This window comes from Gallinula chloropus (genome assembly GCF_964237585.1).
Source record: "Gallinula chloropus genome assembly, chromosome: 1".
Classification (NCBI taxonomy): domain Eukaryota; kingdom Metazoa; phylum Chordata; class Aves; order Gruiformes; family Rallidae; genus Gallinula; species Gallinula chloropus.
Window position 1 is genome coordinate 183357306 of NC_140085.1, and position 24044 is coordinate 183381349.

At 44.6% G+C, this 24044-nt stretch overlaps 1 protein-coding gene across 1 annotated transcript; it reads left to right on the top strand.

Moving 5' to 3' along the window:
* Window positions 1-1631: 1631 nt before the first annotated feature.
* On the top strand, window positions 1632-12401 carry CYSLTR2 (cysteinyl leukotriene receptor 2; the record flags this gene model as incomplete). Its single annotated transcript, XM_084280334.1, has 2 exons — window positions 1632-1746; window positions 11440-12401. The coding sequence occupies 2 exons, from the start codon at window positions 1632-1634 to the stop codon at window positions 12399-12401; spliced, it is 1077 nt and encodes a 358-aa protein (XP_084136460.1).
* Window positions 12402-24044: the final 11643 nt, after the last annotated feature.

The following is a 24044-nucleotide window of genomic DNA, read 5'->3' on the forward strand; positions in this document are numbered from 1 at the left end:
GCTTGTTTCAGGTCTGAGGTTCAGCTGCTTCATGCAACGGGGATTCAGAGCCTGCAGCCATGGCTTTGCTCGCTGCAGTGGGCTGGAGGGAGAAGAGCCCTCCTTCATGGGCAGTGCTTCTGCACAGGGCTGGAGGGAGGGTGGGTTTGTGGGGAAGGGGAAGGAAAAGGATGAATCACCCTCTCCCTCTTTTTTCTGGTCTGTCATAAAGCCAGAAATGCAAAAGGGAACAGAAATGGAGGCGGGGAATAGCTGCTGCCCAGAGGGGTGGTTTACACTCTGCTACGTCCTGGCCTGCCTGTGTATTTAGTGGGACCCAAACCTCAGCAGTAATCTGGGCTGTGAACTGTTCAGCGTGTGGTATATATGCAGCACGAAAGTCTTAGATCCTTCAGTACGTTCTGAGAGTCTTAGATCCTTCAGTACGTTCTGAGATGCCTTCTTCAGAATGACTGAAGTTTTTATTAGTAAGAAATGTAATAAACTCCTCTCGGAAGCTGAGTCATCCAGTGACTGTTTCTAAAAAATCCCAAGCAGTCACTCCGGATCCAGCTCATCAGGTGCAGGGTGAATTGGCAGCCAACCCCTTTTAGCAAAAAGACAGAATCACTTGATAAAAGGGAGGAAAAGGTGATCTCCAGAAAGCAGGGCGTTTAAGAAGGTGAGTGTGGGAATTTACCCAGGCAACGAAGATAACTGTATCATATGGTGAAAGAAATGCTCTCAAAACACACTCAGGAAAATAAAATGTGATCAATGTCTAACGTTTCCGCATGTTTCAGTCTCTGACCTTGTGTATCTGAGAACAGCCTGCCTATCAGTCCCTGAGTGACTTATCGCAGCGTGTCATGTGATGGAGATGTCATCAGACTGCTACTGCAGTGCCTAAATTAGTCTCTGCCACTTGCAGATAAGATGCAGTCCCAGTTACTGTGGCACCTCCTGAATGAATGTCGAGGCCACAGCTGTCCTCTAGCCATGGCCTCACTGGCTGAAGCAGTCGCACCCCACACTGCTCCCTGCTGCACGTCATGTCTTCCTCCCAAAGGAAGCCTGTCTGCCTGCCAAGCTGCTCACAGGGTCATTTCTAACCTGCTGCAGTCCACATGGACTGGGTGAACAGAGATCTCCTATATCAGGTGTCTATGATCCCTCGCTCACCAAACAGGGTTAGGGTCATGCACATGAGCCACACTGCAGGCCCCCAGGGAAATAGCCAGGGCAGTAAACAAAGCAGTGAGTGCAAATGCAGCTGGAAGAGGACACCTATCCATGGGCTTAGGTACCTCAAGAACTGGCAATGTCTTAGGCACCAGAGGAGTGGTTTCAGGGGCATCCCCATCACATCGTATCTTGAAAAATCTACTTGATGTGGATCTGTACCAGGGAGCTTTTTAAGCTTACTTTGCACTGTCAGTGCAAATATAGGCAAATGTTCAAAACCTCCACTCATGGATTTTGTGCTCACTCCAGAGATGGAAGGTGTTAGACTAGTTACTACCTAAGCTGGTGTTCCATGTCCTTTTTCTGCCCCATGCTAAAAAAACGAGCACCTTGAAGCTGCCTGCAAGCTGTACTTGGTCATAGGGATTTGTGAACTCTGGCAACACAAGTCTTCTCAGCCATGGCACATGCCCACTGTGATTGTACATGCAGAGCATGCCCAGAGAACTATTTTGCCCATTCTCAAGTTCATGTATCCACCCAGAGTGATAAGTGAGAATCCAGCACAAGCAGCCAGTGGAGGTGAGATTACAGCTGTCATCCAAAGCGCTTTGGGATGTAGATAACTATAAATGTGGGTGTTGAGTAGGTTTGTTGGGAGATGCTCCATCTGCTGAGCTCTGGTAAGACGCCTTGTGTGGTCTCCTAACTAGTTGCTGAGATGAAATACCACATAGCACCCAAAAAGCATTGGAATGCATCTGGTCTACCTGCATGTGCTGACAGCACACAAGAGAAACAGCCAAGATGTTATACCCATAGTATGTATAGATACCTATTTCACAATTGCAGTGGGCTGGGAACACCCATCTACATGGTCAGTGTTGCTCCACTGTCCTGGGTTCAGCAGGGGTAGAGTTAATTTTCTTTCTAGTAACTGGTGCAGTGTCGTGTTTGGGAGTTAGGATGGGAGCAGTGCTGATAACACACGGGAGTCTTTAGTTGTTGCCAAGCAGGCAAGGACTTTTCAACTCGGGGTGGGGGGGCACCTAGGGACCTGGGAGCTGACACAGCTGGGACAGGTGACCCAAACTAACCAGAGGGGGTATTCCATGCCAATTATGTCATGCCTGAGGGGGGCTGAGGAAGGGAGAGGAGTGCACAGCTCTGGGGCTGGTCTGGCTTCGGGACGGCTGTGAACTGTACAGCCTGAGTTGTGCGGCTTGGTAAGAAATTGCACCATCTATCACTGGTTTTGTATATTTTGCTATAAGTGCTTTTATTGTTACTTCTCCCTCCCTTTGCTGTCCCAGTGAACTGTCCTCATCCCAAACCACGAGGTTTGCCCTTGTTGTTTTCCTTCCCCTCACCCCCCCCCACAGAGAGCAGCTGCGTGGTGCTCAGCTGCTGGCTGGGGCAAAACCGCAATGTCCACTGAGAAGTGGTAAAGCATTAAGGGATAGTGAGGCTTTCACCGCAGCCTTTCACTTGTTCATGGTCTAAGAGAGATATATATATGTTCAGTTTCTATCAAAATTCAAGGAAAATTAGTCCCTTGGCTCCGTAAAGTCAGCCTTGAGCTATGAGCTGAATGAGATGACACTCCAATTCCTAGCAGCTTTCTTCATGAAAAGTATGGGAAATGTCTGGCACGTGTCCTCTCCACAGTTCCAAGAACTGTATTTCTAACAATCCAAGTGAAGGTTATATAGGGATCTCTAATATTTTAAGCATCACCAATAATTGAAAGTACATATATAGAAGTGTGGGCCCAAATGCAGGCATCCAGAAAGCTTCCCAACATACCACGTAGCTGCAGAGCCTCTTTCATTGGGTGAAAATTCTGAAAAACTGCCATGTGATTACTAGCACCACTCCTTACATATTCTTCTCTAAGAATATGTTAAGACCTTTTAATCAGGATTTACCTCCCTTTCGCATTACTCACTGCTTTTCTGTGGCTCTTGCATAAATAGCAGTTGGGGTTTGCATCAAGTTGGTTTGTTTTTTGGTTTTTTTTTCTTTTCTGTTTTTCCTTTCCACTAACAAAACTGAAAGTTGTGAGCAACAGCCAGCAGAAGGAAACACTGAACTCACCAGAAGGCACACAAGCTGAGGTAAGGACAAGACTTGTTTGCTTTTTCTGATGTAATTGAAATTTTTGCAGCAATTAAAATGCAGCCTGCTTATATTTCTCATTATTAAAATGTAGCCTGCTTATATTTCTCATTATTAAGAGTAAAATTTTATTTGCCAGAAACTGTGACCGTTGACTAAACTTCTCATGACAAAGCCAGTCTTGAGAATTTTGTTTTGGCAGAAAAACAAAGGTGGATTCATGTACGTAGGAATGTGTGCCAGATGGAAGATAACAATCAAGTTGTTTGTCAGATTAAGTGAGATTCGCTTTTTAACTAGATGAAAAATATATATTTGGTTTATGGCAAACTTTTAAAATAAAAATTGTTAAATGTCAGGCTCTTGATTTCTTAAAAATTATTGTGCATCTAGAAAGGTTAATAAAATGCCATGCTTTGATTAATTCAGTGTTAATTCTAAATATTACATTCTGTTACATTTACTCTTGGTAACGCTGCTCCCGAAACTCAAAAAAGGGCTAGTAAGAAAGTCAATGGGAACTTTAAAAGTAACATGAGAACTTCTGTTTTTCTGAGAAGTTTGTGGCAAAAGTGATTTATACAGCAGTGATATCACAACTGCCTTCCTATTTAGGTAATGAACACGGAACTGTGTTGTCCGGGGTCCTCTTCAGACAGAGGGCTATTGTGATAGATGCGCAGAACGTCTCTTTTTACTCACATAAGAGGAGCTTTATGTTTATCACTTACCAGAGCAAAGAACTGCATTTTGAATGAACAGCCTAATTTCTTTATTTAGCTTTGCATATGCAGAACACTTTATTAAAAATAGGTTCCTTGGTAGTTCCTCATGTTATCCTGAACGGAGCGTTTCAGAGCAGCAAATCCAAGATGAGCAGTTTGGTATTGGAGAGTCTCATGTTTGCACCTTTAGAGACAGTACAGGCTTCCTATTTACACCTTTAGCCACAGCAGCACCCCTCCTTTACACCTCTCCAAAAAGAGCGTGTCCCTCTCTCCAGGCATGGCATAGAAATCAATCCCACTGGTCTGACGAGGTGCTGGGTGATTTGATTGATTGCTCTTGGTTTAGCCCCCCACCCGCCCCTGCCCTGCTAGCACCGGGTGTAGCCCAGGGCTGCTGACTGTTGCTGTTTTCCCAGTAACAGCTCTTTGATGTACCAGGCACCATTTACAGGCACCAGTCTCACTTCACCAGCCAGAATTACTGGTAACACTGTGAAGTCAGCTGTGGTTATGCTGCTGAGAACTACAGGCAAACTGTGACTGCAGGAAATGTGCACACGTGTCCTTCTAGCCCCAGTATTCAATATCTGATGGTGGCACTAAGTGATGCTGGTGAGAGACAACCTGAGGAGTTTGATCACCTTCCACTGTGTTTTCCCCTTGCATTTCCCCAACGTCCTGACTGCTACCCAGCGGTGCTGGAGAGTACATCCCTGCCCAGTCTTTTGTTTCCCATTTACTGCCCTTGAATTAGTCCGACACTGTTTTGATCCTGCTGATGCTACCTGCACTGCCTGATCCTTGCTGCTCATTTTTTGTGTTTGAAAGCAGATTCTCAACACCTCTGCTGAGCACTCCAAGTCCCAGTGCTGCAGGACCCTGTGCATAACAGTGTGCAATCACACTGACCATTACCTTTGTGACTCGAAACCAGATCCTGCCTTCCCCCATCCATACTGATGAGTCCCAGGCTTTTTAGTTCTTGCTCTGTCTCCTTGATCATTTCACTTTCCTCTCTCTGCATCTTCTCTAACTCCATAGTCTATTTTTTGGTGTAGAGACCAGAACTTCTCACTATGGGGACGCATGGAGGTCTTATACAAAGTGATACCCTACTTTGTTTTCTGTAGTCTTGATGATGTTTCTCATTTTGCTGGCATAGAATCACAGACTAGTTTGGATTGGAAGGGATCTCAAAGAGCATCTAGTTCCAACCCCTCTGCCGTGGGCAGGGACACCCTCCACTAGACTGATTGTTGATTGCTTCTGCTGCTGCAGCCAGTGCAGAAATGGCTTCAGTAAACGGGCAGTGATGCCGATGCCAAATGCCCTCTCATGAATGTAAACAGTCAGTTCTAAGTTCACATCATGTAGTCATGGTTTAGATTATTTTTTCCAGCATGCATCACCTTAGATTAAAATACACTGTCACTTGCCACCCTTTCAGTATAGCATCTGCTAACCTGCATAACTGACTTCTCTGGGTTATTGATAAAGATATTGAACAAATCAGGTCTGAGTACCAAACCATATTGTTGATTCATTAAATGCCACAGTTTGCTTCTTGCCCTTCAACCAGCTTTCATCATCACACAAACGAACATGCTTTACAACTCTCTGGCAACTTGGTTCCTTAAGAAACCCTGGGTGCAGAGCTCTGTCAAAGGCTTTGACAAGTGCAACTGTACGAATGCATACATATACATATACATATACATATACATATACATATACATATATCCATATAAAATGACCGCCGGGCCCCTTCCATCCACCATCCTCGCAGTCCTCAGTGGGTGAGTGAGGCAGGATGTCCCTTTTGAGAAGAAACACTGACTCTTTCTCAGCAGAATGGCATTCCCACGAGCTCAGGACCTTTGTTCTTTATTAGAGATTCCCCCACAATGTACCAGAGATGGAAATTGGCCTCAGTGGTGGGTAGCTCCCAGCACTGAGGCATCAAACCCATGGCCCTTGAGCTTCCCTCTTAAGCCCTCCTTGTAGACAAGAGCTGCACTGGTGACGTGCCAGTCCCCTGACACAGCGCCTGATTGTAATGGTGGGTTATATGCCTTGGCTGGCAGTCTTACATTTGAGATCCTTTGGAATACTCGTATGAAGGCCATCTGGTCCTCATTACTTATTGGCCTCTCACTTATCTGGTCAGTTTAATATTTCCTGTGCACGTCCCTTTAGTGGAGCTGGCTCCTCTGACCTGTTTGCTGCACACATGAAAACAACCCAACATCTTTGGTGAGGAAGAATGGATTCACTGAGCTTCTCTGCTATGGCCTTGTCCCTGAGAGATCTTTTGACATCAGGCAGCCCTGCAAATTCTTTATTAGTCTTTCACTTTTCAAAATGTTTACAGAGCTTGCTGTCAGCCTGAGCATCCTTTACCAGGTGCTTTTCTTATTTATGAATGCTCTCAGTTTCTTCTCCAGGTGTGACCTTTCATGATCCAGACTTTCCTGTTCTCAGTTGGACAAGATTTCTGCTAAATGGTGAGCTTTTCCCTATCATAATCTTGCTAGTTATTCTGCCAATAGACGTAGGGCTTGATGTTTATTACAATGTCTATTCCTTTTGGACTGTAGGCCTCTAACAGAGGTTTAATTGAATTTTCTGTTTGTTTCTCTAAATAGCCCCCAAAATTACGCAGATTTCTTCCTTCTGGGACTGCTTCTCTGTTCCACGCCACTGCCAAACCTATCTCTACTGTGATCACCAGTACAGGACTCCCTTCACCAACACCTGCTTGAACTAGGACCTGTGTAGCGCTAAAGATCAAATATTTGGGATCTTGTTAATGTTTATGGGGATCTTATTAATGTTTATAAAGTGCTTATCAAGTGTGGGACACAAGGGGAGATAGCCAGCCTCTTTTCAATGGTCTGTGGGGACAGGACAAGGGGCAATGGCTGCAAGTTGGAGCACAGGAAGTTCTGCACCAATACGTAGAAGAACTTTTTCACAGTGAGGGTGACAGAGCCCTGGGACAGGCTGCTCAGGGGGGTTGTGGAGTCTCCTTCTCTGGAGATATTTAAGACCCATCTAAACACCTACCTGTGTGACCTGTCCTAGGGAACCTGCTTTGGCAGGGGGGTTGGACTCAATGATCTCTGGAGGTCCCTTCCAACCCCTACATTTCTGTGATTCTGTGATATAGAATACCATCTTGTGTTGGGGGTCTGTTTGCAGGACTAATTATTCTAGGAGTCAGGTATTTGTTGCATATGGACGTGATATCTCATTTTTGCTGCAGCATTGCATCTTTATAAAGGCACCCAAGATCTGCTATTGCAATCTGCTTTCAGCCTCCTAGTCTCACTTAACATTTTCTGATTACTTTCATCATCATGATAAGGAGTTCAGTAGTGCTTTTCTTGTGCTATATGTTTATTAGAGTACAGGATATCTGTCTACAAGAACTCTGCAGTGCTTCTCTTTAGACACACGACTTCTGTGCTGTTGCAAGTTATATAGTCCTTCATGCATGGTGCTACTCCTCCACCTGTGCATCCTATACCATCATTACCATAAGGCTGGTAGCATGGCAACACAGGCTTCTATATTGCTTGCCTTTATCCCAAAATGTCCCTCAGCTCCTTACATACCTGAATTTCTCCTCTCTACTGTCTCATCCATGTGCTGAAACACTAAATCTGACTGGAGCTTCTGTCTTGCCTCATAGCCAAGCCCAGAGGTTCCCATCTTCATTCCCGCTCCCCACAATGACCACAGCCACCACTGGCTCCTCTCCTGCATCTCCCAAATGATCTGCATAGACATCCCATGATACATCTCCCCAGGCAGACCTGCTCCTGCTCTGCTCCTGCTGTGCCAGTCTTGCCTGGAGACAGCCAGCCTCACCACTCTGTGCCCACAGCCCCTTGCCCTGCACATGCATGCAAAGTCCTGCCCCCGGGAGGCAGCCATGCAAGTTATGCCATGGGCAGTTTATGGGATAGCCCCCACTCTGCTGCTAGACTCCTACCTGCATCCCGAGCTTAAAATCTAACAGGTCTAGTGCACTTGCATTAGTTTAGCATCTCTTCCAACTAAACAAATCTCCTCTTACTTTTCCTCTATCAGTTTCCCACCTGGTTTGTGCACCTATTTGTTAAGGGCATTAGATACATCTTAGGCAAGGATTGGCTTTCTGTTATCCCCTTGCCTTAAATGGCACTCAAGCCAGACCAAGACAAAAGGCAAAATATTTATTCATAATAAATAAATTGAATGAAATGAAATAAATTGAATAATTTATGTAATTTATAACAAGGTGTAAATGTTTCTAAAAGACATCACAGAGGTAAAAGAAAAAACCACCCAACTTATATGTCTAATCTACTTACAGAGCAGTTATTTCCAAAAAAGCTTCTTTTTCCTTGCTCAGTTGACATGCTCACTCTCCTGCCAAGGTCATTTTCAGAGCCTCAGGACATGTGTTAGCTGCTTCTACTTGATAGCTTCCATCAGGGAAACTCATATATGGTAACAAATCTCTTGCTAGGGAGTTTCCGTCAGAGAAGTCTTGCAGTTCCTCCTAAGATTCTCATTTCAGATTGCCCCTTTCTCTTCCTTTTTAACTCAGAGGGTTGTTAGATTTTACCACCAATCTCCCTTCTGAAGATGTTTGGGAGACCCAATAGGCCCAGCCTCTCAGCCAAACCCCACCCTGTTCATACCCGACCCAGGAGGCAGTCTGGATGCTCTTGCTGAAAACAAAGTTTATTGCCTGTCCTTAGACATAGAAATCTTTCTGTTTATTTAGAAGCCATCTCCTCATCTCAGTTGGCTGATAAGCAGCTCCTGGCTTCAAGCAGGGGTAAAATTCTCCCCTTCTCTTCTGTGGTTGCTTGAGATAGTCCTGTGTGAAACATATCTTTCATTGCACCTTCCTTTGTACGTCAGTCCATGCATTAACACACAGTAAACAGGCGCATCTACATTCAATAACTGCGCAAGTCATTCCTGACTCTCAACTGAGGGCAGGCACCAAGGTGGTTAACAGCTTTCAGAGGACTGGTCTCCAGCCTCTTTGACATCCTATAACAGCTTAAAGTTTTGTTTGGATGATTTGGAGAGGAGTCTGACTACTGGCTTTCTTGCCAGGCCTCTGGATGCTGAGTTTCCTCAGGTACATCTGCATCTAGATTCTTAAAGGCCTTTAGCTGGCAGGAGAAAAGAGGAGGACAAATAGATAATAGTAGTTGTTTAGCTAGATAACCTCATAGGAAAACCTCTGTGCTTTTAGTGCTCTCCTCAGAGTACAATGACCCAAGGGCTTTTCATCACCCAAATTTTCATTGCCCTAATCCCATCCTTCAGCAGATAGATAGCATTAGGCCAGAAGCCATCACTCATGGTGCTCAGCAGGGCTTTGAATTTGCCCACACTCCCAGTTTGACTCCCCTATCTTACCAGCTTCACAGAAGACTGTTTGGTGACACACACACAACGGGAGTGCCTCAGCGGGCATAGTGATTTTCTTGCTGTTTGGGTTTTCTAAAGGCAAGGCTGCTTCAGCCATAGCAAAACACAGTCAGAAGAGCTCTTCCCTTTGCAGTACCTCAGGCTGCGATGTTTCCCTGCAAAATGGGGACATTATCTTCAGTCAGGGGGGAATCCAGTCCTTCAATCCACACAGAAAACCTGAATGCCAGACAGTTGCTCTGTACAGAAAACCAAAACCATTCAAAATCCTTCTGATTGCAGAAGATTTGCTGTTAGGAAGTACACCTTGTCTCTCCCCTCCGTGGAGAAAGTTTCCTTTAGCAGCACATGTTATCTGAGGCTGGAGCTTTGCTGAGACCCAATGTCCCATTTTCCCACTTCCAGTCTACGTTGCTCCTAAGCTAAATAGATATTATTATCTTTGTTTTGTGGTAAAATAATTTCAGGCACTGCAGAGATGGACATGACATCATTGCTGTGAGCACATGTTGTCCTTCTCCAAGCCACCACACTCCCATCTTACAACGGGTTGGGTAAATCCTGCTGCTTGGGAGCCCATCTGTGCGGTCACGCTTCCCACGCTCCCTGTCGCAGTGGAGCTGGGTAAAAGGCGACATGTGGTTGCTATAATAAGGGATACAACTAGACACTGCCATGAAGACACCACGAGCTGCTCCAAACATAGCTCAGGTTTCCACAACATGGCTTCAGTTCGTAAATTAGCTCCCATTTACAGCATACTGGGAATACTGCACTGTGTACCTGGGAGCCCAGAGCACCCAAATCTAGAGCCTACTTTACCCCTTTTGGACACTCCGCCTGTGCAAGCAAATTAATTTCAAACTGTGAAGCCTGTGAGGTCCAGGCAGTCAGGTACCATCAACCCATTACCCCTCTCTCTGGTACACATTAAAAGCTGCTTGTTCATGAATCTAGAAATGCCACACAGTTCTGGTTTTTAGGCTAAAATTTCCCATGCTTCTTCTCTAGAATATGTTGGCTGATGCAGAGAGGGGATTTCTCCCACTATTAAACAAGTAACAATACTGCAATCTTTTCAAAATAAAAGGTCAGATGAGAGAAAAGAAATATTATCGAGTGCGTTTCAGCGATTAATATTTTTGACTTGATTGAATTATAACCTCATAGGAGGGAAAATGTTACTCTGTGAACACAGATATTTTCTCACTGGCAGTTTTCATTAGGGTTGCAAATGTGGGCTGCCCAGGAAGGTGCAGTGTGTGTAGATGCAGAGCAGTTGAGCACAAAAAAGGTTGAGAAAGTTGTAAATGAAGCAAAAGCCCCACAAAACGAGACACAGGAAGCCATCAGAACCTTACAGGAAAGCAGAAATACAGACTAAGGAGAAGGGACTAAAGCCAGAACCACGCATGACTAGCGTAGTATTTATTCAGAGTTTGAAGTCAAAATGTCCTTAATTTCTACGTTCTGAAACATATCAATATACCTCTGGTGTTGCTCAGGGAAGTTCAGTGACATGCTGCCAATAACATACCAGAAAAATTTCTCTAGTTCCAAAGGCAAATTCAATTATTTTGGCTTTTCATCCTAATGTGAAACACCGACTTAACAGTGGACAGTGATTTCTCTTCTGATCAGGTTTTGAAGCTTCCGTGGCATGGGGACTCAAAATTTCTCTGCTTATAAACTGGGTGACATTAAGTTGGCTTGTTTTGCACAGAGAAGATTAGAGAATTTCCATTAAAACACAGATGTAGCTCTCACCTTTAAAAGGCAACACTTTCATAGGTTGAGGCAACAACCAGCTGCTCTGATACTGAAACTGTTTACAGATGACTTGGGGCTTTACACCAAGTTCTTACTCATTAACAAACACTTACTTTCCATTGCCCTCTGCATGTTGCAATCGGTAAAATAGTTGTGAATAGCTGAACTCCCTGCCTGGCCTGTAACCCAGTGCTCACACCAGTTCTTTTTACTTTGGCAGAAAGAAGAAGAGCCAGGCCTTTGACTATTAATATTTCGGAGATGGAGCTAGGAAACAACCTCACCAACAACTCCTTCAACTGTACGATTGACGGCTTCAAGCAAGTCATTTATCCCATCATGTATCTCTCTATCTTCTTCCTGGGTGCTATTGGAAATGGCCTCTCCATTTATGTTTTCTTCCAGCCTTCACAGAGGAAGACCTCAGTAAACATTTACATGCAGAACTTGGCTGTTTCAGATCTCATGTTTGTGAGTACTTTGCCCTTTCGGGCCACATATTTCCTGTTGGAATCACGGTGGATATTTGGTGACATCGCCTGCAGGATCATGACTTACACCATGTATGTGAACATGTACTGCAGCATTTATTTTCTCACCGTGCTCAGTGTGGTTCGTTTCATAGCCATTGTCTACCCATTCAAGCACTTGAAAGTAACCAACATGAAGTATGCCAGGATAATATGTGCTACCATATGGTTCTTCGTGCTGGCAGCCTCCAGCCCTCTGTTATGCAAGGATATTGCAGGGTACAGCAAACCAGAAAAGTGCTTGGACCTCCACCCCTCCACCACGCAGAATGTCTTCCTGATGAACTGCTTTGTCCTTGCCATGGGCTTCATTCTGCCATTTTGCACAATTATTGTCTGCTACATCTTTACAATCAAAGCATTGCTCAAGTCCAGGAATCCGCAGTGCAAGAAGGCAGTCTGTCACAAGAAGGCATTGTCAACCATCATCATCACTCTCATCCTCTTCCTCCTCTGCTTCCTGCCCTATCACATACTGCGAACGCTCCACCTGATGTACAGCGGCTGCACGGAGGAGAGCCTGCCCACGCACAAAGCACTGGTGGTCACTCTCTGCCTCGCTGCCATGAACAGCTGCCTCGACCCCATCCTCTATTACTTCGCTGCTGAAAATTTCAAAGCGAGAATCAGAAGCTTGTACCGCCGTAGCTGATGCAGAACTGCAAAACAATGTTTATATATATATACATATGTACATATACAGATATATATATATATATATGGTCCTGATGGGACATCTAAACTGGGTTTATGTTGTTTGCTGGCAGAGGCTGTGTGGCACTAGCCAGCCTGCAGCCACGCTGCTCAGCGTCAGGCAAAAGTGTTACAGCAAAAGTGTCTTGGACACCTGGGGACAACCAAAACTGAGGCAGGATGGTCAGAGGTCAGGTGCCTGGGTGTGATCCCTGGTCCTCTTCTATTAGTGTTCACCGTCTGAGGACAAGGGATCGAAAGGGACTTGCCTTGTTACTAGGGACTATTCCATTTCACAATGCTCAGCCAGTGACTTGAAGGGAAGTTGCTCACGTGACCGACCACCTCAGTGTCTGTGTCTGAACATCTCTGTGCGTGCAAAGGCGCATGGTTCAGATGTCACGACACCCAACAGCTACCCATCGCCCTGTCAGTTCCTTCTGCAAACACTGGCCAAGGTTTTGCACGTAACAGCAATGCTGCTGACTTTCAAAACGAGAGGCCACCGAGGTATTTCGCTTAACTGTTCACTCATTGGTTGTCAGGCGAGATAACGATTTCAAGCAGACAGTATCGGCGCGGAGCACTGTGAATAAAATGACTGCTGCCAGGATGTGGGCTGCACCCTGCAGCTCTTCGTGTGCTGATCCCTTCGAGGCCATTGCAACACTTGGTTTTGCTCTCCATGCTGCCAGCGTTTTTCTGAAAGCCGAGGTTAGGAAGTTCAGTCCTCAGGCGGGGATCCAGAGACGAACTGTAAAAATTATTTCGGTCCAAATGGGTAGCTAGGGTGTGGTTTCCTCTGCACAGGTAGACCAGCCTGACAGCTAGCTGCTGCCAAAGGCATCCCTAATTACTCTCCTGCCTGCTCTGAGGAGGAAACCCATCCCTTTTTTTCATAGGGTTAACTTGCAGTTGCTTTGAATTCCCTGATGTCAGATACTCACCAATGCAAAGGAGAAGCACTAAGCCAGGACCAGGAGGAGGGCTGTTTTAGAAAGTGATGGGGGGGCTACACCTATCTGTACTTTGGTAAATCTCACCAAATGGCTGCTTGTATTTTTAAGCCTCTGAATATTTTTCTAAAATACATTTCCTAAAAAATCAAACCACTTGCAATTGAGTGAAAATAGGTTCACAACTTAGTTTGACCATTTTTAGTTTTTCTTTAGGATTACTTAATTTTTTAATTAAAAAACCCAAGAGTTTTTGTCATATTTTCCAGGAAAGCAGCCTGTCCCATATGAAAGCTAACAAAAACTCTGAAAGCCTCCCTTTCCTGTGAAATCCACACAAAGAAGGATTTCTGCCAGCGAAGATACTTTCTCAGTGCTCTGAAATTTTTGGATAAAGTGCTCTATATAACTGAATGTTGTTGCTCCCAAACAAAAACAATTCCAGATAGCTATTTTCAGCTCTATCCAAAATATGCAGTAAACAAGTAATTGCTGGTCAGGTTGAAAAGTACTTAGCAAATCACTGTGAAAGAACCAATTCTCTTGGGTGAGGGTTATGTACAATTGCAGGCTCAATCTATTTTGGTCACCTTATGCTGCCTTTGATGTAAGCACACAGTTTTATCATACATCTTCACTAAAGTTCATGCTCCAAATCCTTATTTCAGTAACTCAGTGTCATACCTGAGAGCTGACCTAACGGTGCCATGTGAACTCCTGCTCTGCTCAGTCCCATGCTATTGAAGTGAAAGGGAGTAGTACCACTAGTTTGGAATGGGAATGGGAATGAGATGACAACCTGTGCAGAGAGATAGTCAACAAAAATTTCGAAGGAAAGGGGTTTTTTTTAGGGAGTGGGGGGGTGGGGGGGGGGGGTGGTTGTTGTTGGTTGGGGGCGGGAGGGGTGTTCCGTGTCGGAATTAGACCTGAACAGGGACAAGTGACAGTGTCGGAGCTTTTGGTTAGATACCGTACACCTTAAATACTGCAATGGAATGGAAAATATAGCCACAGTTTAATCTCACAAATGTGCTTTACTCTGTATCCATACAATGCACCCTATTATCAGATTATTTCACATCTAGAGGATATATGTATCTCACTTAAGAGATGACTTGTTTTGTATTGAACATGCTACAACTTTGTTAGCAATGGAATTAACTGTCAAACTTTTATTTTAATAAACTAGATTTACTAGTTGCTGAAGATATGTTTTTTATTGACCTCACAGCTAACAAGGAATCTCCTCAGAGTGCAGGGGAAGAAAGACCAAGAAACACATATTGAGTTTCTGTAACTGAGCCATCATTTCACAAGAGAGAAATGTCTTTGGAGGTGTGAGAACATCCTCCTGCCTTCTTCACTTCACCAACAAAGTAGTGGGGAACATCAGTCAAATTCTAGGCTGCAGATAAAGCAATAGAATTTTTATTTATTATGATTTACTTGCAAAGGAATCCAAGACCATTCACGGTAGGGTTCCTCACATGCAGCTTTAACAACACTTGTGTAGCGTGCCATGTTCTCATTTACTGACATTTTTTCATTTGGTATCCTCGCACATCTCTACTCACAGAGCAGAAGACCAGGGTTCTTAGCTGTGGAAGTGTCATAGTAAAAAATGTAGTATGAAAAAGGCACATATTTATTCTGAAAAATAAAGCTCCTGACAGTTAAATTACTAGCAGTGCCTCTAGGTCCCTCAAGGGATGACCTGCCCCTTAAAAAGTATTTGGCATGTTTCCTCAATTTTCCAGGAGAATAGCTACGTGCATGGAAAGTTAAAGCCATAGTAAATTCCTGAGCTTGAAGGAGATGTAAAAGCAGGAAATGGAGTCTTTAAGAGACTGGTAGCCTCTAAGCAATACCAAATACTGTAGCTTCTTATGCACGCTTTCCTGTCATTCAGGGGAGCCCTGGTATGTCTAGACAAAGGTAACTTTTCTGTCCAAAGTTACACCAAAGACGGAGAGAGGTTTTCTAAAGTAATCTCAGTGCAGCCTGAACCACTTGACCCTCAGCACAGGAAATCCCACTGTGCAGATTTGCTTTTTGGCCCTGGTTCAGGCCCACGTGTGGCTATGTTTGACTGACCGAGCAGTGTCACAGCAGACAGGGGGGAAAACACATTTTTGTTTTAAGCAGTGCATTATCCCATTCATCTTCATGGCATATCCGCTTCCTTCCCCAGCATAAATCCTCTTACCATAGTTTATATTTTGCTTTAGCTCATAAGTGTCTGGAGAAAGGGGTGCAAGTTTTACTGCTCAGCATCTCCTCCCAAAGGTGCATGTTCCTTCATGCTACAACAGCACAATGTGCTGGCAGCAGAGCGGGCATCAGATTTCCCCACTTGTCTTAGGGCTGTTGATGCCACTCTTGGTCCTTTGGGATGGACAAGACAGAAATTACCTGCTGGAGGAGTCAGATGCTACTTCAATAGTGGCACCATCCCTGGGGCAGTTTAAATGACAGCATATTTAAAAGTCAGTGCAAATGAAGTTCAAATGCAGATTCCCTGAGAGAGTCCAGTATTGTTCAAGGCATTTGAGCTCTGCCACCCGTGCTGACTCTGACCTGCCAGGCGATACACAGCTGTCCCTGTGTGGCTGTGCAGGCTTATACCTCTCACACAGTTGTCCTGTGTATTTACAGGAATCTTTCTGGACATCTGTGAAGACAAGCGATATATTTAATTGCATGCAGCTGCTGTTATGTAGTTATATCTGTTGATCCACCAGTCAACAGCTTAAGGAGTCCAAAGAGATTAAATAACTTCCTTTGTCCCAAATTCCCGTTTCACCTTTCAGGAAAACTGTCCAGATTTCCACCACCATTTCTCCTCTTGTTGATTTTATAGCTGAAAGGATAAAGCCATCTAGCATGGGGGCCAAAGTCTGGTCACTTAAGTCATATTCCTGCTCACAGGAGCAAAATTCAAGCCTTTATTTCTGAAGTGAAGAAATCACAGAATCATAGAATGCATTAGGTTGAAAGGGACATCTAGTCCAACCTTCCTGCAGTAAGCAGGGACACATTTCACTAGATCAGGTTGCTCAGAACTTCATCAAGCCTGACCTTGAATGTCTCCAGGAATGGGGCCTCCACCACCTCTCTGGGCAACCTGTGCCAGTATCTCACCACCCTCATAGAGAAGAACTTCTTCCTAATGTCTAATCTAACCTACCCTGCTCTGGTTTAAAACCATTGCCCCTAATCCTGTCACTACATGTCCTTACAAACAGTCCTTCCCCAGCTTTCCTGCAGGCCCCTTCAGGCACTGGAAAGTTGTGGTAAGGTCTCCCCTGACACTTCTCTTCTCCAGGCTGAACAAGCCCAAGTCTCCCAGCCTTTCTTCATAGGAGAGGTGCTCCAGCCCTCTGATCACTGAGGCTTTGTCCTCCCTTTTGTATCGCCTGACCTAGGGCTTGAATGCCTAGAGTGGTGCCTGGCAGGTTTGTTTGTCATGTTTGCTATCTGCATTTCCAGATGTTGAGCATGTTAACATTTGATATTACATCTTCTAATGAGCAGCCCTGGCAGATGCAATTGGGAATGATTCACTCAGAATGGAGCTGTGTTTCATAGCATACAAAATTTTGGGAAGAAAATCCCTAAGAGGGGATCTGCAGTCTGTGCAGATTTTTCTTACATTATTGTCAGCTTTTAATTCCTCTCTGAGAGGCCAGATCCAGGCCCCTTTGAAGGTCCAGCCCAAAAACGCCCTCCACAGCACAGAAATCCCTGCTTGCGCTTGGTATCTCCTTGTAACTAGTGATGGGGGGAGGGGAGAGAGGGAGGAGAGGAGGAAATTAGCAGCAGCTTTTTTCCACAGAAGAGGGGAATGAGAAGATGTGAGAAACTTTGCAGACACCAAGGTCAGTGAGGAAGGAGGTTCTCCAGGTGTCAGGGCCAAGATTCCCCTGCAGTCTGTGGGGAAGGCCATGATGAGGCAGGCTGTCCCCTGCAGCCCACAAAGGATGATGGAGAGTAGACATTCCACCTGCAGCCTGTGGAGGAGACCATGCTAGAGCATGTGGAGTTTATGACCTCGTGGGAAGCTCAAGCTGGAGCAAGCTCCTAGAAAGACCTGCAGCCTGTGGAGAGAAGAACCCACGCTGGAGCAGGTTTTCTGTCAGGACTTGTGACCCCATGGGGGACCCACACTGGAGCAGTCTGGTCCTCAAGGTCTGCACACCATGGAAGGGACCCACCCTGGAGCAGATCATAAAGAACTGCAGCCTGTGGGAAGGACTCACGTAGGAGAAGTTGGCGGAGGACTGTCTCCCATGAGAGGGACCTCGTGCGGGAGCAAGGAAAAAATATGAGGAGTCCTCCCCTGAGCAGGAAGAAGTGGCAGAGACAGCTTGTGATGAACTGACCGCAGACTCCATTTCTTGTTCCCCTTTAACGGTCACAGGGAGGAAGTGCCAAAGTCCAGACTGAGGCTGAACCCAGGAAGAACAAAGGGGTGGAGGGGTGTTTTAAAACTTGGTTTTGTTTCTTACCGCTCTACTCTGTTTTGCTTGGGAAATAAATCAGATATTTTTTTTTTTTGGAGTCTGTTTTGCCTGCAGTGGTAGTTGGTGAGTGATCTTCCTCTGTCCTCATCTTGACCTGGGAGACTTTTGTTATATTTTCTCTCCCCTGTGCAGCTGACGAGGGGAGTCAACAGAGTGGCTTTGGGGTGCACCTGGCCTCCAGCCAGGCTCAACTCACCACACACCACTATAGTTTATGCAGCATCTAAGGACAAAGCCTGTGGGACAACACAGCTTTGGACACAGTCAAAGACATGTTGGCAGATGGTTTGTACCTAGACAGAAAAGGCAAGGATGGCAGTCTTTCCTGCACCTCCTGGGTAGCTTCAGGGCCAAGGACTCCTTGATGTCAGCCCATCTTCCTTGCCTCCCTCCCCAACCAAACATGCATGACACTTCTCTTACCTTGGCAGCCCAATGGATAGGAAACCAGAGAGAAGATTTTAAGGTAAGCATGGCTAATGTCCCACCCAGCTGCGTGTTTTATAGGCAATGAGGATCATGGTGTGAAGAGAAACCAACAGTCAGGGGAACAGTGCCAGAGACTTTCTCAGAAACCTGAAAAAAGCAAGAAACTTACGAAAACTCTACCAGGAATTGGTAGCCATTGCAACATCTCCATTTCAGAAATTCATATACTTTGAACTAGAAACCTCAGAAGTTGTAAAGGAGCATGCCCAGTTGCTTGGACCAGCCTTACTGCCAAGAATTTTCTTCTTGTTTCGTATCTGGTATGTTCCAAGACGTTTAATATCTTACTTGTAATGGGCATTGTCATAGCCATCTTCACATAGTTCTGTAATACACTTGCCTTTGGAGTGCCCAACCTGATTCCTAATTTCTCAGTATGCATTTATTAGTATTGGCTTTTACATTTAGCATCCAGCAATTAAACGCAGCAGCAGCAAATTAAAATACTTTAACCTTAATATGTAATGGGGTTAAATATTTTCAGTCAGGTAGTGCATTAAGGAAAAGCATGTGTGCCTACATATGGTATATATGTGTATACGTTTGTATATGTATGCACACATGTGCAAGTACATACACACTCTCACATTTCTTTCTTAATTTCTTTTTATGTGTTTATGTTTATATATTTACATACATGAACATAGATCTTAATTTGCAAAGTCAGTGAATGCATGTAACCCAGTAATGGATTTTTAAAAAGAATGTATTCAGGACTAGCCATCCACCCCTGTTCTATCATTAAATGGCAGTGTAGATAGGAAGTATAAGAAAGTGAAATTTTGGTCCTTAAGTGTTGTATCAAAATTCATACCTGCTCTGGTGAAACCAGTTCCTCACCAGAGGAAAATAGTGAAAAATGAACCCCAAAACATCTTATCCTAAATCTTGCTAAATTTTGCATATCATCCTTATGATGAGAGAATTTCTACTGTTAGTTTAATAGGGACTCCCACTTTAGCCTGAGGTGATTGATGGGTAAAACTTCTGACATGTTGTATTTTATAAAAAGTTGACAAGCTGTCTGTTTTTCACACATGTGAAAATATTTCAAAATCTCTACAGACAGCTGTGAAATTCATAACATGTTTTTGACCTGATGCTGGTATAGTAAAACAGTATTTTTTGCCCTATGGTGTGTAGACTGGTAAGATCATCAGATCCTTCTAAGAGACTACAGTATGTAAAAAAAACCCCCACTGAATCTGCTGTCAATCAGACTGTATTACTGGAGGAGTTCACATCTCCAGAGGAAAGCAGAAAGCTGTCTCAAAGCATCATTCACAAATGTGGACATCTTGCTTCCCAAAATGCAAATCACAGAATCACAGACTGGTTTGATTTGGCAGGACCTCAAAGATCATCTAGTTGCAACCCCCTGCCATGGACAGGGACACCCTCCAGTAGACCAGGCTGCCCAAAACCCCATCCAACCTGGCCTTGAGCACTGCCAGGGAGAGCCTAGCTACAGCTTCTCTGGGCAACCTGTGCCAGTGCTTCATCACGTTCACAGGGAAGACTCTTTTCCTTATATCAGGTCTAAATCTACCCTCATTTTGTCCTGTCAGCCCTTGTAAACATGTCTATGTTCAGTGTATGCAGTGTCTGCGTGCGTAAACGAGAGTGTAAAAGCAGTAAGGCTGAACATTCAATTCACTGGAGAGTGCTGCACACTGCCTGGGTTCCTCAGCACTTCCATTTGCCTGAGGAAAAGAAAGAGATCTAGCAATAGTTCAAACCCTGCAACACCACACTGAAGAAAGTAACGGGATTCTATTAAAATATTGAAGACTTTTAACCTAAAACCACTCTCTCCCATCAAGACCAATGTTCCAAATTACAACTAATTTATCATTGTGGGAAGCGTCAGGAGAATTCCAATTTTTAAAGTAGAATGAAGCGATGAAAATGTAATACCCGAAAATAAAGAGGAAATAAAATTATATTGAAGACTCATGAGAAATTGAAATTGATTTGAAGGCCAATATAATCTTTCTCCAGCAGAAGACAGTATTATATCTTCTTCCCATACACAAATGTATGAGAAGCAATCAAAATTATTGTTTCAGAAAAGATGTGCCGTAAGCGGAGGTGGTAACAGAACACAGTCAGATTGTTCTGCTGCTCTGGGGACTTTTGCTCATACGCCGTGGGATTGCCCAGCTGCCTCTAGCAAATGTGGAAAAATGTAAAATAAGATGCAAACAGCACTTGTGATGTATTTTCAAAATCCATGCAGGATACTTAGTAAGTGCCCAAAACCAAACAACACAGAAAAAGATGTTAATAATTATCTGAATTTCTATGGAAGGAAACGGGTAAAGAAGTAAATCTGGGTAGGGAAAGAAGTGAGTATAAAGACTATAACTATAGGAAGGTCAAATTCATGTGCATGGAGCTGTGTCTTGGTATGGCCTGATGCTCTCCTGGCCCAAGCAACATTAACCAAAATTAGTCAGATTATTTAGACCTTGGTATTTCTGTACTGTATTTTGGTGTAGAATAAACCTCCATGAGATGTGTGTTGAGGCAAAGTCTGAAGTGCAAACCAGGACTGTGTGGCAATCAGCAAGACACTACCTTAAAGAACAGGGATTTCCCTCTTGTAAACCACACAGGGATAGAAATCATAACAGTGCAAGGATCAGAGAAATATAAAGAGGTTGCATAGTGAGGATGTGCATTTAAAGCATCTGAAGTTCATCAATCTATGGTCAGGTGTAAAACTTCAGTGCAGGAGATTCACCTCAGATAACCTTGGCTGGAGACATGCCCCAGACAGAAGGTCTGTAAGGCAAGTCCCATTATATTTTAAGAAAATATTCCAGTGCATGAAACACTTATTTCTTCACAGGAAATATAGCACACAAGGCAGCAGAAATTATTTCCCCCAGATTTGTGATGTAGGAAACCAGCTCGTTCCTTGACATTTCCCCAGTGCGCCCCGCTGCAGGAACTGCTTCACTCCAGCTCTTTCCCTCCAGGTGGATTTTGCTCTGTCCTTGTGAAGGTCAGCTCCTCTTTCCTCCACCCTCTGGCAGGTTTGCTGCCTATAGCTGCCTGCAGCCCAAAGGCAGCGGATATGCCAGCCCAGCCTCCCCGGCGCTATCGGGTGGTGTAGGTTTCCTCTGTAAATGCCAGCTGCAAGGGACAGATATTAGGTCAGCGCTAGCGTCACCCTAAATGTTTCCACCCGCTCCATGAGTCATCCTATAAGATGGAGACAAATGCAAAAATATGGGCATGTCCTTCTTGGTTCCCTGAATATTTAGCAGGACATGGGCTTTCCCCAGCGCCGGCTTGTTCCACACCAGCGCAAGGGTTGCGTGAGTTGCCTCTACCAACTAACTGCAGCTCAGAGTGATTACCTCAGCCATTTTTTCACTTCTTTCACTTCTAGATAGCGACACTTGGACAAGACAAATCCTATTGTAAATCTCTCTGTTCTCACAAACACCACAGGGACACAGCACTGGAAGAGATTTGGGAAATGGTGCCGTTGTGTTGCTAGGATCACCACCACCACTACCCCCCATCCATGTACACAAACCAATCAAAGTCACCTGAAAGGCAGTTAGACTACCATAGGAAAATATTCCTTTGGCTCTCCTTTTCCAGGGGATGGTGCTTTGATGGCAAGAAACATTTTTTTTTAATTTTCCCCTCTACATGGATGCACCGTCCTGTGCTTTGAATGGTTGTTTTTCGCCTTGTGGAGTTTATCTCCCAGATAGATTATCAAGCAGAAGCATTTTTGGGTTTAGTTTTGCTAGGTTAAACACAACACATGCTGTTGGCATGGTGTCTCTGGTTGCCCGATTATGCTGGTCATTCTTCTGTACACCCATATGAGGCTGAGTGCATCATCCTGGATGTTCATGTTCAGAACTGCACACACAGATTCAGCTCAAGTGAAATAAAACCCAACACTGGCACATTTTACTGCCTGGAACTGACTCTCCAAACAACACTGGATTTTTGTCATGGTTTCATGGTTCTCCCAGGGCACATACTTGCCCCATGGCCAGCTGGTATACTTCTACCCACCCTCCCTTTGTTTTTTTCCGACAGAGGAGGGTCATCCATCTGCTCTTTGTCATGATTTCTATGCTGATGGATAAAGATGAGGCAAAGCAGCCAGCCTGGACCAGTTCACATCCATGCTGTCATGTGAAAGTCCCCTGGAGAAAACCAACTGGAGCCCTCCATAATGGAGTGAAGAGTGCAATAACAGGCTTGCAGAGAAGATGACCAGCTTCTGAGCTTGGCTTGTCTTTCTTTTATCTGGTAATGAGAAGATACTCAAAGAGTATGTGGTCTCACATTTTGCACTACTGAAGTTGCTCCTGGTTCCCATTTCCCACAGGATTTTTGACATGATGCAGAAATCCTTCACGTTAAATTGTCTATTGCATCCCCACTTTTGGCGATGTTTGCCAGTAATAAGATGAAATTGGATGAATTTCAAGTCTGATTCTGGAGGATCCAAAGCTCCTTCCAGCCCCTTCCTCCACTGCTTGCTGCGACCTCTCTTTAGAGAAGGGCAGCTGACAGGTTTTTATTAGCTCTGTCTACCCAGATCTCTTTTTGTCCTTCTTCAATAGCAGTACTGACCAAGATCTGGTCAGTCAGCGCTCCTCAGCTTGAGGGAGTTATTGGAACTTTTTGCTAATAAGTGACATCAGAGCACATGGATGCCATGACACCAACTTGAGCAGGCTGCAATGGGTTCAAGCAGGGATAGGTCTATAAATAAGTTGGCAGGGAGCAGCTTTCTGGGAAGACCAACATCATCAACATGGTTGAGGGGTGACTTTCCCTTCTGTACCAGCATGCATGGTACAGAAGAAACAGCGTAAGAGAGAGAAGCAGGGGACAGCTGAAGAAAAGAGAAAGAACATTAAGGGGAACTAGAAAAGAAAACAGAAACTTTTTTGAGCAATGAATTACCATAGCGTGAGTCAGATTGTGACATCAGACCTGGACTTTTCCTATAGGGCAGCTCTCTTTGTCCTTCCACTGTTCTGCCAGAGAAGATACGGGTGTCAGAGACTGAGCACCGTGGCTTGCAAATGACCTGGCCCAGGGGAGGAAGTACAAGGAGTCAGCCAGGGAGACTCTGGCTCCTTGCTGCTACTCTTGAGAGTGTGGGACATCCAAGGGTCAGGACATGGCCTCAATGAGGAGGATCAGGCAAAGTTAATGTTAATAAAATATATATCTTTATATCAGAATGAATGCTGAAAGATGCTCCCTGGTTCTAGGGGTATGGTTGTAATTGTGTTTGGATGCTAACTACTGGCGTCTATTAAACTTGTCGCTTCTCCAGCCACAGAAAGTTGGAGCAGAGGCATAGACACAAGGAAAGGAAGTCGTGAGCAACGGGAAGAAAAGTGTGGAAATGAGACCTAGGAAAAAAAGGAGAAACAGTCAGCAATACAGAAAAGTATAAGCAAAAGCAAAAAAAAAGGGGGGAAAAAGACAGAGGGGAAGTGAGACAGAAAAAAAATCTTATTGCTGAAGTCCAGGAAGGAAAGCCATTCAGTGGCTGAGAGGAGGACACATGCTGCAGTTAGAGAAGCCATATAGAGAATCTTAATGTATGACAGTCTCACTATGACTGTCATGTAAACC